The 16,482-nt window shown below is 42.1% G+C and overlaps 2 protein-coding genes across 2 annotated transcripts in view; both read left to right on the forward strand.

Moving 5' to 3' along the window:
- Nucleotides 1-16,280, forward strand: part of stag1a (STAG1 cohesin complex component a) — a 55,542-nt gene extending 39,262 nt beyond the window's left edge. The window contains exons 11-32 of the mRNA XM_083998723.1: nucleotides 29-127; nucleotides 229-308; nucleotides 1,279-1,386; nucleotides 1,510-1,624; nucleotides 2,091-2,208; nucleotides 2,382-2,485; nucleotides 3,600-3,692; nucleotides 3,999-4,292; nucleotides 5,263-5,333; nucleotides 5,482-5,650; nucleotides 7,212-7,304; nucleotides 8,058-8,232; nucleotides 8,368-8,507; nucleotides 8,866-8,967; nucleotides 9,053-9,201; nucleotides 10,082-10,210; nucleotides 10,335-10,537; nucleotides 10,640-10,811; nucleotides 12,027-12,143; nucleotides 12,236-12,350; nucleotides 12,913-12,993; nucleotides 13,973-16,280. Coding sequence (XP_083854849.1) covers nucleotides 29-127; nucleotides 229-308; nucleotides 1,279-1,386; nucleotides 1,510-1,624; nucleotides 2,091-2,208; nucleotides 2,382-2,485; nucleotides 3,600-3,692; nucleotides 3,999-4,292; nucleotides 5,263-5,333; nucleotides 5,482-5,650; nucleotides 7,212-7,304; nucleotides 8,058-8,232; nucleotides 8,368-8,507; nucleotides 8,866-8,967; nucleotides 9,053-9,201; nucleotides 10,082-10,210; nucleotides 10,335-10,537; nucleotides 10,640-10,811; nucleotides 12,027-12,143; nucleotides 12,236-12,350; nucleotides 12,913-12,993; nucleotides 13,973-13,996 — 2,751 coding nt within the window. The 3' untranslated portion in view covers nucleotides 13,997-16,280. The remainder of the gene's footprint in view (nucleotides 1-28; nucleotides 128-228; nucleotides 309-1,278; nucleotides 1,387-1,509; nucleotides 1,625-2,090; nucleotides 2,209-2,381; nucleotides 2,486-3,599; nucleotides 3,693-3,998; nucleotides 4,293-5,262; nucleotides 5,334-5,481; nucleotides 5,651-7,211; nucleotides 7,305-8,057; nucleotides 8,233-8,367; nucleotides 8,508-8,865; nucleotides 8,968-9,052; nucleotides 9,202-10,081; nucleotides 10,211-10,334; nucleotides 10,538-10,639; nucleotides 10,812-12,026; nucleotides 12,144-12,235; nucleotides 12,351-12,912; nucleotides 12,994-13,972) is intronic.
- The window catches only part of ppp2r3a (protein phosphatase 2, regulatory subunit B'', alpha), a 172,199-nt gene that overhangs the window by 40,600 nt on the left and 115,117 nt on the right, over nucleotides 1-16,482 (forward strand). The gene's annotated exons all lie outside the window — the stretch shown is intronic.

The following is a 16,482-nucleotide window of genomic DNA, read 5'->3' on the forward strand; positions in this document are numbered from 1 at the left end:
TTTTTTAAATCATCTCTCGCTCTTCCAGCAAGGAGAGGTGCGTCTAAAGTGCCTGAAGGCTTTGCAGAACCTCTACACAAACCGAGAGCTGTTCCCCAAGTTAGAGCTTTTCACCAACCGCTTCAAGGTAACGATGGAATAAACGTGCATCGTGCTGCCTTTTTAAGTAACGGAGCAAAAGATGTGAACAGAGAGGAAACTGTGTGTGTGTGTTGTGTGTTTTGACAGGATCGTATAGTCTCAATGACACTAGATAAGGAGTACGACGTGGCGGTGGAGGCGATCCGACTGGTCACGCTCATCCTGCAGTGAGTAACTTTGATACCTTTGCTGTTAGAAATTACGATTTGGATTTGGATTTTAGACAAATTGTTCAAAAGGATATTAAGTTGTGGTATCAATTTCCCTTTAGAACCAACACTTTATATTCTGGTTATACTTGACTGACGTGACTGTATGACAGATAAAAATACTGAGAATCCTGCTTCTAATAGCAACAAATATGATAACGACTTCCTGGTTAAAGTCACAACCCCCCAGCATAATGGTTAAAAAAAAAAGCGTTCATCATGATTACGGAGTAGCCCCCACTTCCCTTCCTTTTCCCTATGTATTTCACCCCTCTTTCTTTCTAAGTATGGTTGTTAATCATTTTTACGATTTTTATTCTGTCTATTCACATTTCTTTCTATTTTTATTTTTTATTTTTTTCTCAGTGGCTGTATGAGTATGTCCATGTTCGGTTGTTTGGACAAGGGGTTACGTTGTGTCATGGGTGGATGTTGGACAAAAAATAAAAAATGATCTTCCTGTGCAGTGATTGTCTTATACATACTTTGTCAATAATAAAAAGACCACTGAAAGAAAAGAAAAGCGTTTATCATGGAGAAAACCACAGCAGGAAATTGATATATTTCTTCTTCTTCTTGTCGTGATTTTTATCTCAATTACATCATATTTATTATTAAGTTAGTACTTTTGCTAATACTGAATGCATGTAAAGGTGAATTTATTGGAAGTGAGGAACAGATCTATCTGTAGCAAAATCAGAAAAAGCTGGAGAAGAATTTGAAGCAGGTGTAATTGTGTATATTATACATCTCCTCTGTGTTTGTTGGGTTTATGTTTATGTTACATTAAAAAAATCTGGTAAAAATAACTAAACAAAAACAACAATTTGGGTCCGTAATCGCAGTTTTTTAATTTAAATTTTTTTTTTTTTATGATGAGTTGAGTTTCTGCTGTTGTGAGTAACTCATGTTGCCGATCCTGTTGCAGGGGCAGCGAGGACGCCTTGTCCAACGAGGACTGTGAGAACGTCTACCACCTGGTCTACTCGGCCCACCGGCCGGTGGCGGTCGCCGCTGGAGAGTTCCTGCACAGGAAGTGAGTAGACGTCAAGGCAACCTGATATAAAACAGAGCTTCATCTATATTTAAAAATCAGTCTAATGCTGTTGTGTTATTTGTGGTTTGATAACAGTGTGTAAACCTTCTCTCTCTCTCTCAGGTTGTTCAGTCGTCACGACCCGCAGGCGGAGGAGGCGCTGGCGAAGCGCAGAGGAAGGAGCAGCCCCAACGGAAACCTCATCCGCATGCTGGTGCTCTTCTTTTTGGAGAGCGAGGTAACACTCACACACAAACACACACAAACACACACACATTAGGCCACAGTTTACTGTTTGTGGTGTTTGTGGTGCAGAGACACGTTACACCACACACATGACAAATCCAGCCTGTTACAGACACACAGGGGTCAGTGATGTGACGTAATGTTTTATTTATTTGCCTCTGGTTTGATAGAGTTTATTAAAAACACTCAAGCTGGTGGATTTTCATTGTTATCGATTTCACACTTTACCCCCCTGTTGACTCTTATTGATCATCCTGCTCCTGTATTAGTGGATGACATTTGACGCTGCTTCACATGAGAGATCAGGAGAGATGTGTGCAGGTTTAGGAAGTGGAAGATTCTCCGCCATCTCAGTCCTAGGTGGTTTGAAGTTAATTAAGAGAAAAATATCGATTTTTAACACTTTCTACTGTGTCTTCTTTCTTTCTTTCTTTCTGTGTGTGTGTGTGTGTGTGTAGCTGCATGAGCACGCAGCCTACCTTGTGGACTCACTGTGGGAGAGCTCACAGGAGCTGCTGAAAGACTGGGAGTGTATGACTGAACTTCTGCTTGAAGAGCCGGTGCAAGGAGAGGAGGGTAAGACACACATAACACACACAGTTCCTGATGTCTTTTTTACTCTGTGAAATCGGCTTTAGGCTTCTTCACAGCAGCGATGATGCAATAAAATCTTGTTTCTTGAAACTCTGCTCTAATACCTCGCTGATTCTCACCTCTCTGTTTCTCTCTCTCCCTCCGTCTCTCTGCAGTGCTGTCAGACCGGCAGGAGAGTGCGCTGATAGAGCTGATGGTGTGCACCATCCGACAGGCGGCCGAGGCACACCCACCTGTCGGCCGAGGCACCGGCAAACGGGTAGGTCAACGACACACACACACACACACACATGATTACAGAGGAGAGAGACAAGCTGAACGTAAACCTGCCAACAGACGCCATGAGGAACCGTCTTAGAGCTTAATTGAGCTTGTGAGTCTGTTTGTTCGAGGGCGACAGGACGGATTGTGTTGATCCAGCTGAAGCGTACGGCTGAGAGAGATGTGCACATCTGGTTAAGATGAGCTTAGTTCTGTCACAAACACTTGTCAAGAAAAGGCATCTTTATTTATATAGCGCATTTCATACCAAGGCAACTCAATGTGCTTTACATAAAGACAAAACATTTTAAAAAGAACAGCATAGAACAGCAACAACCTGTTGATTCAAGGGATCTCATGGCAGCATAACTGTGTTAAAATATCAGATTAACCCTTTACAGTTTGAATCATAAGACCTCTGATGACCCTCCAGGTAATAACTATATATATTTCTCTATTATCCCTAGAGGTACTGATGCTGATTAGGGTCATTATACACTAGGGGGCTTGGTTTTCAAGATGAGAGAAACAGATTAGTTAAATGATACTATATGAGTAATACAAGCTCTTTTTATTTAAAGAGGAACTATGCAGGATTTTCAGCTTAACTATGCTACATTTTACCTTAATTAAACAGCTTCAGAGTAATTGTGATGGTTTATTAAATGACATGTAACTTGTCACAAAACCAACTTTGCAAGATCAGCACTGCCACCCCGGTGTCCCATGGCGACACAAACGTGCCCCTTAACTTGTAATCTCTTGTTTATGACAGACAAGACTACACAAGTATTCACGTTGTAACATCATATATGATATATAACGTTATCTAGTGCTCTATAGGTTGATTTCACGCTGGCTTCGTTAATGCACAATGACCAGGAGGAGGGTTAGCAAAACAGCAGGAAAGCGACCAGACTTGCATAGTTTCCCTTTAAAAGAAAATATATGAAAACTCATTTCAAATTTTTTAAAAGTGTGCCTTGTGTTCACTTTCCACTTGTGTCCCATATGTCTCTGTTTGGGAGAGAAGTTTAAAGGAAAAGTCCAGTTTAAGTTTTTATATCCCAGCTACATCTGACCTTGACTCTTTTCTTTGTCTGTCCGTCCAGGTGCTGACGGCGAAGGAGAGGAAGACTCAGATCGACGACAAGAACAAACTGACAGAGCATTTCATCATGGCTCTGCCCATGCTGCTGTCCAAGGTACGACTCTGCCGAGCTCCAGTCTGCAGCCCACGGCCAGAAACAGGCCCTGATAGATGAGAGGGCGGGTTAATGATTGGTTAATCAAAGTAATTGATTACGTAGACATGTGAAGTGTTATTGATATTGATTATATGTCGCTCTGGTGTTGTCTAAGTACTTTGAATGTAATTGACTTGTTTTACTGAGATACTGAGGGAAAGCGACAGGTGTTGATTGATGCGTCTCTATACAGTGAGTCCTCGCTCTAACTCTCTGCCCCCCCTCCCTTCCCCCTCCTCTTCTCCCTCCCCTTCCCTCCCACAGTATCAGGCCGACTCGGAGAAGGTGGCCAACCTGCTGCAGATCCCCCAGTTCTTCGACCTGGACGTGTACAGCGCCGGGCGCATGGAGAAGCACCTGGACGCGCTGCTGAAGCAGATCCGGCTGGTGGTGGAGAAGCACATCGAGACGGACGTGCTGGAGGCCTGCAGCAAGACCTACAGCATCCTCTGCTCCGAGGAGTACACCATCATGAACCGCGTGGACATCGCCCGCTCGCAGCTCATCGACGAGATGCACGATCGGTTCTCGCACTCGGTGGAGGAGCTGCTGCAGGAGGTACGAAGGCGAGGGCGTGGTCTGGAGGAATGGTTGTGTACTTTATACTATTTATGCAAATGAGGAAAAACACTTTGCGATTAAACATCAGGGTTCCCACGTGTCCTGGAAAACCTGGAAAATGGTTGACCAATTTTTCAGTCATGGAAAACACATGGAAAATGAGCAAAAAAGTCAAATGTCCTGGAAAAGCTTGAGTTGTCCTGGAAAATGGTTATCAGCTACCAGAGCTCTGTCTGTTTGACTTTTTCAGACCCCACTAAGGATTTATTTTTCCAAATAAGTGCCCAGTTAGAAAACTAGTGAGTGTTTCCAGTTTTGGACCTTGAGCATGAGGGTTTTTTCTGCTGAGTGACAGATAGAGGAGCAGCAGAGTGGTTTAAAAATAAAAACAACATGTTTTTGCGTTGTTCTATGATAAATTTGTCATAATTTCTAAACTTGTAAGAGATTATTTCATAGATAATAAGTTAGAGCCACAGACTGCACTCTTTAAATCAGACTTCTGGTGCTGAGGAGAGAATAAACATAGAAACAAACTGGTTAAATGTACAAAATAGGGTACAACTGTCAAAAAACAACACTTCTCCAAAGCACAAATGGGGCGAGGATGTGTGTGTGTGTGTCATAACATGTCTGTCAGACTGTAGCAGCTGAAAAAGTCCTGGTCCCTGATAATTTATTAATCATAAATAGGAATACTTTATTGATGGTCTTTTACTGTTCAGGTTTAAATGGAGTTTGGACACAAAACTCCACTTCAGTGAACAACACATAGGAGTTGTGTCACATCCAAAAAGTCCACTTACAGTATAAAAAGAAACTTTTACTTTCAGGAGCGGCGTAAGCAGGAAAGATGGAAAATTTGTCTTATTTTTCATGAACTGAAACAGGCTGAGTGTCAGAGGTTTATTACAGAGTTTGTTTAGATTCTGTAAACTAACTAACTAAGTTTCTTGTTGCTCCGCAGGCTGAGGAGGCTGACGACGACGACATCTACAATGTTTTATCTACTCTCAAGAGACTCACGGCCTTCCACAAGTAAGATCCTCTCTTTATTTTATTTTATTTTATTTTTTACCATCAATCTGTTTCAAAAGATAATTAGTTAAGTTTAAAGATCCTCATAAAAGCTGCAGCTCACAGAATACACTAATCGACTCTATTTCCCTCTTGTTTCCTGCCTCAGTGCCCATGACCTGACGCGGTGGGATTTATTCGGGAGCTGTTACCGGCTGCTGAAGGCGGGCATTGAGCAGGGCTCCATGCCAGAGCAGATCGCCGTCCAGGCCCTGCAGTGCTCGCACTACTCCATCCTCTGGCAGCTGGTCAAGATCACGGAGGGGGCTCCCAGCAAGGTGCCGGACTCGGCTCGCTCACAGATCTCACAACACAGCACCAACACCAACCGACCGACCACACGCTCCCAGATCCCAGAGCTTTTATCTCTGGGCTGATGCTCGGAGTCGGAGGCTGTTCTCCTCCGAGCATCAGTGGGACTGAGGCTTATCAGGGTTTCTGCAGATCCCAGCGGCTTAGGTGTAAAAAAAAAAATCCCCCCGATCTATCATTGAACCTAAACACTGCTCAGAGGCTGCAGATCCCAGAGCTGTGAGCTTTATATGGGTCAGAGGAGAGAGTGTGTGTTTCTATCCACCTTTTTCTGAACGTCAAAAACATAAGCCGGTTTTGCCGGTTTTTTGCTCTTCCGGTGGAATTTTATGTTTATGTTTACATGGTTTCTGTAGTCACGGTAAATGCATGGATGTTTTTTTTTTTGTAAAACGCATGCATCATCACACCAGCTTTTAACAATGGATATCACACAAATTGACATCCGTGTTAAAAGCCAGCGTTAATAGATCCATGCGTTTACCGCAACTATGACAACGACTGGAAACCATGGAAACGGAAACGTACAATTCCACCGAAAATACAAAAACAGCTTCCGGTTTTGACGTTTGGAAACTTGTGGATATGGTGATCTGACTGATGTATATTGTTTGATCTCCTTCTAACTCGTCTCCGCCTTGTTTTTGACTTTCACTGCCTCTGTTTTGAATGTAAAAGCATTCAGTGTTTTTAAAAGGTGCTATTTGAATAGAGTTGTTTATATTATTTTTTGCTATAAACATCCCAGACACTTTAACCTTCAGCCCGCTGCTGGGAGCCGTGGGCACTTTCCCACAGGGCTCTATTTTAAGTTGACAGATGGCCTCTTTTATTTAGCTTCTTGCTCTCTGACTCTCAGAAGTTTAAAGATTCCTCATGCGCATCCACTGTGACTGTCTGTCACTTCATTCAATATTAATTGAAGATGCAATTTAAGTTTATTTTCATTATGGGTTATTTCCTCAATCCTTCAGAGTTTGGTCTGTTAATGCAATACAAATCAAATTTCTTATTCTATCATGAAAAAAAAGGATATGCTGCATATCTATGACAGGCTGCTTACTGGATGTTTTTTCAAGTTAGATCTATTCTTTGAGAAAATGAATGAATCGATTGACTAATTTTTAAAATTGTTGCACATTATGTATCAGATAATCAATTTAGATTAACCTTTAACCTTACCAACTTGCAGTATGTATGAAACAAGCAGCCAAAATTAGTCTAAAATGCCACTGACACTAGTAGGAGTGACATTTACTGTGACAAAATAGCGTCATAATGAAAAGTCGATGTGTCTCCTGTGTCCTGCTGCGTCCTCTGACCTGCAGCAGCCACAAATGCATCGATTCTCGTGCTGTAGCTGATGACACGTCAGAATCATTAAAGTTTGATCTCTTCATTGGTGCAGTTAGTCAGGGCGGACTGACACTGATGTTTAGTTACTATTGATTCCCATTCAACAGCTCATTATTTGTGACATGTGGCTAATGGTGTGTGTCCTTTGTGTGTGTGTGTGTGTGTGTGCAGGATGACCTCGTGGCTCTCAGGAGAGTGGTGAAATCTTTCCTGGCTGTTTGCCAGCAGTGCCTGTCCAACGTCAACACACCGGTTAAAGAGCAGGTAACAACACACACACCTGATGTCGGACATCACTGTCAGAAACGTGTTCAAATAACAGCAACAGTCAAATCAATAACATTGTGTGATGCCTTTGTTTGATGAAGCTGATTGTAGAGTTGTTGTTACACTGTTTTGTTGTGGATAAGTACAGAAAAATGTCATTTTAAAAGACTTTTTACAGTATTTTCTGTTATTTCCAATGTTGTGATATTTCTATAATAGATACACGTAACTGTCCTTGTCCCATTATTCTCCTCCTCACTGTTGTTTTCATTTTAACATCAACACAGAGACATGTGGCCATATGGTTCTAGGCAGAAGTTGTTAAATGAATGATATTTTATGTAAAAAACGAAAAGTTTGTTTTATGGTAAGAATGTTGCTCAGTGTCAGATTACTAGAATAATTAGATATTGAGTGAGGGGCAGGCAATATAAGATGTATTTTCTCCCTGCTCCCTTCCAACCAATGAATAAGAAATGTTGTGATTTGCCAAGAAAGAAAGAAAGAAAGAAAGAATTAGTTTCTAGAAATGTGACGATACTAATGTCCACCATGAAACAGGCTTTATGTAATTATTAGAGGTAAATCGACTAGAAATGAACATTTTCCCATGGTGCCATCAGCCCAGTCCACCACTTATCTTCTCAAAACACTGAAGAGTTCTTGAAACAATGGAGTTTTATTTTGAAATCCTCAAAAACTGTCTCTCAAACACCTCGCTGTCTCCTCTCTGTGCCTCCTCCTGCTCAGGCGTTCATGCTTCTCTGTGACCTGCTGATGATCTTCAGTCACCAGCTGGTGTCCGGCGGCAGAGAAGGCCTCCAGCCGCTGGTCTTCAACCCGGACAGCACGCTGCAGAACGAGCTGCTCAACTTCGTCCTGGACCACGTCTTCATCGACCAGGACGACGAGAGCCAGAGCATGGGTGAGAGACGGAGACGACAAGCTTCATGATATTCAGAAGAATTAACTAGATGACTTCATTCATTCACTCTTTTCCTCTTCCTCTTCTTCTGCTTCATTTATCATATTCCCTCCACTTCCATGTGTGCGCCTGCAGAGGGAGACGAGGAGGACGAAGCCAACAAGATCGAGGCGCTCCACAAGAGGAGAAACCTGCTCGCCGCTTTCTGCAAACTCATCATCTACGACATCGTGGACATGCCCGCTGCTGCCGACATCTTCAAACACTACATGAAGGTACGTGTGTGTTCATCTGCGCCTGAGTGTAAAACTGTTCATGAAATCCATAAAAAACACAAGTCTAATGGGGTTTGAGGGACATTTCTCACCTTTTGTCCAGTTTACAACCATTTTCTAGGGCAGAGTTGATTTACAATGGTGGTTATTGTTTTACATAAGAAACAGAACTAATGACAAAATGGTAAAGGAGAGAATTAAACTCAAAGCAAATGAATGGTGCAAATCTCAAAACAAGTGATCAAAGGTCAAATGCTTTTTATTGTGTTTGGGTTTTTTTGATTGATGAAAATCTGTGCATATGACACATGAGGTTGAATGTGCTCACACTGTTTCTGTTCTTCTGTCTGCACCTCAGTATTATAACGATTATGGAGACATCATCAAGGAGACGCTAAGTAAAACCAGACAGACGGACAAGATCCAATGTGCCAAGACGCTCATCCTCAGTCTGCAGCAGGTGAGTCACATCCACAGGGTTAAAGTTACAGTAGCACCGCGAACCCACAGAGACTCAGCTGGTAACCCGTGTGTGTGTGTTTCAGCTGTTCAACGAGCTGCTGCAGGATCAGGGTCCAAACCTGGACCGGACGTCGTCTCACGTGAGCGGCATCAAGGAGCTGGCCCGCCGCTTCGCTCTCACCTTCGGCCTGGATCAGATCAAGACCAGAGAGGCCGTGGCCACGCTGCACAAGTAAGAACAGCAGAAACAGCTGAAAGAGACAGGGAGGAGGTTTTAGAAATGAATACTTGAATTGAATTGGGGATTAAATGTCAGGTTCCTAAAGAGCAAATTAATCACAGATGAAACTTTTAGTCAAGTTTTGAGTTTAGATAAATAATGCAAATATATCTGAAAAGTGCTACATCCTCCATTGGATGAGGAGAGGATTTATGTTTATTTTTATTCTCATAGATGAACGAGTAAATTTCCAACTATCATCCAGTAATTTCAGGCCAAAAAAGGAACAAAATGCCATAAAAGTTACTTAAAGGGATAGTTCAACATTTTGGCAAATTGGCCCATTGCCATAATCCCTATAGTTTTAGCAGTAGGTTAATGACCTTTCATCGTCGGTGCAAGCTATTTTGAGAACGGCGGAGCAGAGCTGCAAGCTGCTCAGAGCTACGCTATGGAGCTAATGGGATTTCTTGGTTTCCCTCATCAAACTCATCAAAAACACTCCACAACGCTCTGGTGGACAAGTTGTGACCTGCACATTCACCACGCTATGAGATAATAACACAACGTTACGAGACGGAGTTGTTTTAGAGGCAAATTCATGCAAAACCGCTGATGCGCGTTCACGTCGGGGGCAGTTTTTCAGCAAAATAGTTTGCACCGACAATTAAAGGCAACAAACCTACTCCTAAAACTATAGGGATTATGGCAATGGGCCAATTTGCTAAAATGTTGAACTATCCCTTTAAAAATTAAACAAGGATCATTTAAAAAATTAAACCATGTCTGCTGGTAATAACCAATAACTTTTATGACCTACTCTATATTGCTCCGTTCTTTTCTTACAATATTTTCCTTTGTCTCTTCTCTCTCTCTCTCCTTCGTGTATCAGAGATGGGATAGAGTTTGCCTTTAAGTACCAGAATCCTCGAGGGCCAGAGTTTCCTCCCCTCAACCTGGCCTTCCTGGAGGTGCTGAGCGAATTCTCCTCCAAATTAATCCGCCAGGACAAGAAGACAGTGTAAGTCGAAGCATCCCATCGTATTATCCACTTAAACCCTAAATCCTCTACTACCTTCTGATTACAGGATATTCATAAATCCGTCCCTTCGGAGTAAAGCTGTATGATCATTGTCTCCCCTCAGCCACTCGTATCTGGAGAAGTTCATGTCGGAGTCGATGTCGGAGCGTCGGGAGGACGTGTGGCTGCCGCTCATCTCCTACAGGAACAGTCTGCTGACGGGAGGAGACGAGGACCACATGTCCGTCACGTCGGGCTCCAGCAGCAAGACCGGCTCGGTCCGCAGCAAGAAGGGCCGGCCGCCGGTACACAAGAAACGCATCGAAGGTGAGTGGAGCAGCTTCCTCTTCCTGTTCCTGTTTGTTTGCACATCTGTACAGCTGTGAAACTCACTGACACTATGAACGTTGTCTGCTGTGGGTTCCTCAGAGGAGAGCAGCGTGGAGGGATCGTGGCTGATGCGTAACGACACCACGCTGCAGACACCGGGGGCGCTGCAGACCCCCCAGCTCACCTCCACAGTCCTCAGAGAGAACAGACCGGCAGAACACCTGCCAGACCCCGACTCAGAACCCGGATCAGAGAACGACTTCGTACACAAGTGAGTTCATTCACACAAACACTCTCTTTTTTTTTTCAAAATATTTTTGTTGAAAAATACAATAAGATACTTCCAATTACAGGGATACACAGGGTTCCCACGTGTCCTGGAAAATCTGGAAAACCTGGAAAATGGTTGACCAATTTTCCAGTCATGGTAAACACATGGAAAATTAGAAAAAAAAAGTCAAATGTCCTGGAAAAGCTTGAGTTGTCCTGGAAAGTGATTTATCACATCATGACATCAGCTACCAGAGCTCTATTTGACTTTTTCAGACCCTGCTAAGGATTTCGTTTCCAAAAAAAAAAACATGTTTGTGCTGTTCTATGATAAATTTGTTATAATTTCTAAGCATTTAAGAGATTATTTCATTAGTTAGAGCCTTCGACTGCACATCTTTAAATCAGATTTCTGGGAGAGAGAATGAGAGAGAGGAATAAACAGAAACAAACTGATTAAATGTACAAAATAAAGTACCATTGCTTCTTCCAAAGCATGAATGGGACAGGGGGTGAATCAGTGAATGGCTTAAAAACTCATGTCTGTCAAGCAGCTGGAAAAGTCCTGGAAAAGTCCTGGAAAAGTCCTGGGAGTGGGAACCCTGATACAGTTATCCTTTTTCTTTTTTTTAATACATATATGCATATGTAAACACTAAACAGCCACATATACACATAGACAAACGAAAATGAACAAAAACACACTCTGATAAAATTGTAGAGGAAAATAATGAAATTACAGAGTGCAGTAGTAAAAAAACAGTGAACGCCCCCCCACCCACGCCCTAGCTTGGCTCATCACGACCAACACGCATACTACTGGTTATTTATGCAATATAAAGTGTACAACGGTAATAGGCAGAAATTCAGTCAGGTAGTACCTCTAAATTAGTGAAATAGGAAATAAAAGGTTGCCATTTGTGGAAAAAATTGACTGTACATCCTCCTTATGTATATTTAATTTTCTCAAGCTTTAAAAAAAACATGATGTCTTTAAGCCACCGGGAGATATTTAGCAGACTTCCAATGTAACAATAATAAACGTCTTGCAAGTAAGGATGTGAAAGCTATAATATCCTTTTGTGTAGAGTTGAGGGGGTAGGAATCCCAAATAAAGCAATCAGAGGGCAAGTTTGGAGATTTACACCGAGAACAGTCGACATCTAAATAAAATAACCTTCTGAATAAAATAAATGACCTTCTGCTCGTTCTTCAGTCCTCAGATGCAGATGTCGTGGCTCGGCCAGCAGAAGATGGAGGAGGTGACCAGGAAGGACCGGACGGGCATGAACTACATCAAGTCGCGCAGCAATCAGGGCGTCCGGCAGACTGTGTAAGTGACCGCGCACAAACCGTTTAAAAAAGAAAAATGAAAGTACCAAACTCAGACGGAGGAGTAATGATGATGAACACAATGTGCTTCAGGCGCGGGCTGATGGAGGACGACGCAGAGCCGATCTTCGAGGATGTGATGATGTCATCGCGAGGTCAGCTGGAGGACATGAACGAGGAATTTGAAGACACTATGGTGATCGACCTGGTGAGTGGCAACACCTCCGATTGTGACTCCTTGTCACATGGCAAATTTATCTGTAAAGCACAATTCATACACCAGGCAATACAAAGTGTTTTATATTATAACAGTAAAATACATTTAAAAGAAATAAGACGGTGAAAGACAATGATAAATAGTTAACAATTAAAATGATTAGATTACTTGGAGCCCTTTTAATGACTGGCTGTCAATGATTTATTGTGCTTATCTATTGAGAAGTATCATTGTTCGTTTTGTTTTGTTGTATATTCAACTAATTTACTAAAAAACTTAGGGAGTAAAGTTCTGGCCTTGATGGCCTCCTGATTGAGTGAATGAATGGATCGCTCCCTGTCTATATTATTTGTGTGTTAAACTTCAATAAAAATGTTCATTACAAAAAAACTAAACTTAAAAAACAATTAGAATGATTAGATTTATTGTATATATTGTAAAAGTAAAACTGGCAGCAAATAATAAGATTTTTAACCCTGAAGCGTTTATGACCGTGGTGATGTCTTCTCTTCTTTTTAACATTTGGTTTGTTTCTTTTTTTTCCCCTCCACAGCCGCCATCGAGGAACAGACGTGAAAGAGCAGAATTAAGACCTGACTTCTTCGACTCTGCAGCGATGATTGAGGACGAGTCGGTGAGTAAAGATGTCCGCTGTTTTTTATTTATGTCAACAGAGCTGGAACAAGCTGTCGGTTATTAGATTTAAAAATAAAAATCACTGCCTGTAGCCATTTTTTTTTTTTTTTTTGCTTCATCTAGTCCTTACCCTGGGAACAGTGATGCAGACATTTTTTACATTTCTGACTTGATTATTAAAGGAATAGTTCACCAAAAAATGAAATTCAGTCATTATTGACTCACCCTCATGCTGCTGAATACTCCAGAGTAGTTTTTTATTCCTCAAAGTGCATCTGGAGACCCGGGAGGGGGGTTTGTATAGTCCAGCGAAAACTTTATATGAGAGTAAGAGCGCCTGACACAAAAACGTCCATAAAACTACACAAAAACCATTTAATATTCCTCCATACTGCTCATCCACTGCAATCCAATTGTCCTGAAGGGATATAGTCCAGAGTTTACTCGAAACGACGTCATTTAGGCTAGTCTGGTCACGTGCGCCTGCATCGCGTGAACCTGAGAGCGCGCCCCATGCAAATTCAAAACAGGACTGTTTAGGCTGTAAAAATGTCCTAAATGACATCGTTTCGAGTAAACTCTGGACTATATCCCTTCAGGACACTTGGATTGCAGCGGACAAGCTGTGTGGAGGAATATTACAAGGTTCTTGTGTAGTTTTATGGACATTTTTGTTTCGGGCGCTATTGACTCTCATATAAAGTTTCTGTTGGACTACAAACCCCCCTCCCGATTTTCATTTTTTGGTGAAATATTCCTTTAAACAAGAAAATAACCTGCATATGAATCTGTAATTGTTAGTTGGGGTCATAGCTAGTCTCACATTACTGAGAGGAATGATTCTTGATTTTTATGTCACATTTTAAAGCTGTTGCAGGTAGAATTTACATTTTTTGACTCAAGACGCTGACAGACCGTCATGTTCCTCTGCTGCTTCCTCCTCCTCCTCTGACGTTGTTTTTGTGTCGTTGCTGCAGGGATTCAGCATGCCCATGTTCTGATCTGGAGAGAAGCAAAAAGATCCTGAGCCCAGGATCCACATCAGGAGTAAAAACAAATGAGAGGGAGGGGGGGTGGTCTAATCCAGATCACCTGCCAATCAAACTCTTATGAAGAAGAAGAAGAAGAAGAAGAAAAAAAACATTGTTGAAGTACTTTTCTCTTTCTGTAAGACGTAATGGAAGGATGTTTTGTCTCGGTCGGACGCCACATCGGCTCTCGGATCTCACCCTGGAAGCATTAAGCGAGGATCTGCTCTGTTTGTTTTGTTTTTATCATCAGATGGGGACCGGAGCGATCCAGAACCCGGTCCAGATTATTCAAGAGCTTTTCATCCTGCTCCTTACTCTTCCTCCTGTTCCTCCTCCTCCTCCTCTTCCTCCTCCAGCCTCTGTTGGTTTAAGCTCTTCTTCTTAGCGGTAGCTCTGATCCGGCAGCTCCGGGGCCGACCGACGAGCACCCACCCCGCGGTTTTTATTAACGGTTTCCCCCCCTGTTACACAGATGTACAGTTGTTTGGTTCCGCTCGCGATCAGCAGCACAGAGCAATGTTACACTCTGTACAGACCCCCCAATCCCCCTCCACCCCGACCCCCTCCCCACCTCGTTTTGGTGTCGCACTTCGATCCGTCTGGTTGAATCCAAACGTAGAGCGGATCTCAGTAACTAAATGTTCTATATCTTTGCTCTTAACGACCACCCACCGACCCCCCCCCCCCCCCACTCTCTATCTCTATCTGTTCGCCATCTGAGTCCATGTTCGTGGTGGTGGTGGTGGTGCTGGTGTGTGATAATGTGTGTCTGGTGTTGGTGGTGCACTGCAAAAACTCAAAATCTTACCAAGAATATTTGTCTTATTTCTAGTCAAAATGTCATTTCTAGTCAAAACAAATCTCATTATACTTAAAATAAGACTCGTCACATTAAAAAGTAGCTTGTTTTTACACACTTTTAAGCATATTTTCACTTGAAATAAGTAGAAAAATCTGATAGTGGAGCAAGTTTTTCTTTCTTATTACAAGCACAAAGATTTTTCTACTTATTTCAAATGAAAATTAGTTTGAAACAAGTGAAAATGATCTAAAAACAAGTTAATTTTTAGGTGATGAGTCTTATTTAAAGTGGAAAGAGATTCGTTTTGACTAGAAATGAGACATTTTGACAAGAAATAAGACAAATATTCTTGGAAAGACGTTGAGTTTTTGCAGTGTGGTGGTGGTGTTGGTGGTGGTGGCGATGATGATGATGATGGTTGAGTAGTCGCAACATGCACGCAGAGGTCAACAGCTGCAGGGCCGACCCCCTCCTCTTCCTCCTCCTCCTCCTCCTCCTCCTCCTCCTCCTCCTCCTCCTCCTCCTCCTCCTCCTCCTCCTCCTCCGACCCCCTCCAGGAGGACGTGGTGTAACTGTCTTGTGAGTGATGTCAAAGCAAAAAAGCGAGTGTTTGGTCGTTTTGACGGTGACGTGGCGCCCTTTTACCGCCCCTCAGACAGATTAGCCCCACCCTCTCAGATCTTCTCACACACACACACATACACACATGCAAACACACACACACACACACACACACCCTGAATAATGGCTTTTTGAAGTAAAAATAAAAAAAGTTTTAAAAAAAGACAATAAACATATTTTGAATTCAGTAGCTTTAGTACTAAAGTTTTAAATCAAGTGTGTTTTTGTTTTTGTCTGATGTTTGTACAGCTTTTTCTTGAATATGTATCTCGTTCGTTGCCAAATTGTGGCCTACATACTTACAATATATTCCAGCCCCCCTCCCCCTTTCTTTCCCCCCCTCCTACACCTCTACCTGTAACTCATATCTAGCGGTTACCAAGCTCAGATTGTTGCTGTGGGACACCAGCTTTTGAAGCGCTGTATGGTCTGATTGTAATCGTTTCACAGTTCAGTATTACAGCAGATTTTCTTTTTTTTTTGCTCATGTTACAGATCAAAATCAAAAAGTTACTTCGGTTTTCTGCAAAAACAGTGTTAAACTGATCCAGAGTTGAAGATTTGTTGTTACCATTGTTCATATCCAGTGCAGTGATGGATCTTTTATGTCTGACAGATTTGTTTGAATGTGTTTTGAATGTGTCCAGCCATATCTTTTATTCACCCTCTGTTGGTTAATCAGTCTTTTACTTTTCCCTCATTGGCTGGCTCAGCGGTCCGCCTGTAAATATCAGAGACAATTGGATCTTCTCTGCAGTGCAGTTGACATCAGTTGCCCTAAAATGCTCTAAAAGCCAGTTCTTTTGTTTGTTTCTTTTGTTTTTTTTTCTGTGAACCTAAATTCTTTTTAATAAAATAAAATCTGTAATCGATTTATGGACCAGTGTTTGTGTCTGCCTTTTGTCTCAGCATTTCATTTCCCACTTTCCACACTTACTCGCTTGTTTTTGAGCTAAGTTAACAGTTGCAGTAAGCTTACGTTAGCATTGGTTGTAGCTTTTGAGGTATATTTCTAGTTTTTATGCAAAGCTGA

The sequence above is a fragment of the Trachurus trachurus genome, assembly GCF_905171665.1.
Source record: "Trachurus trachurus genome assembly, chromosome: 22".
In the NCBI taxonomy this organism is placed as follows: domain Eukaryota; kingdom Metazoa; phylum Chordata; class Actinopteri; order Carangiformes; family Carangidae; genus Trachurus; species Trachurus trachurus.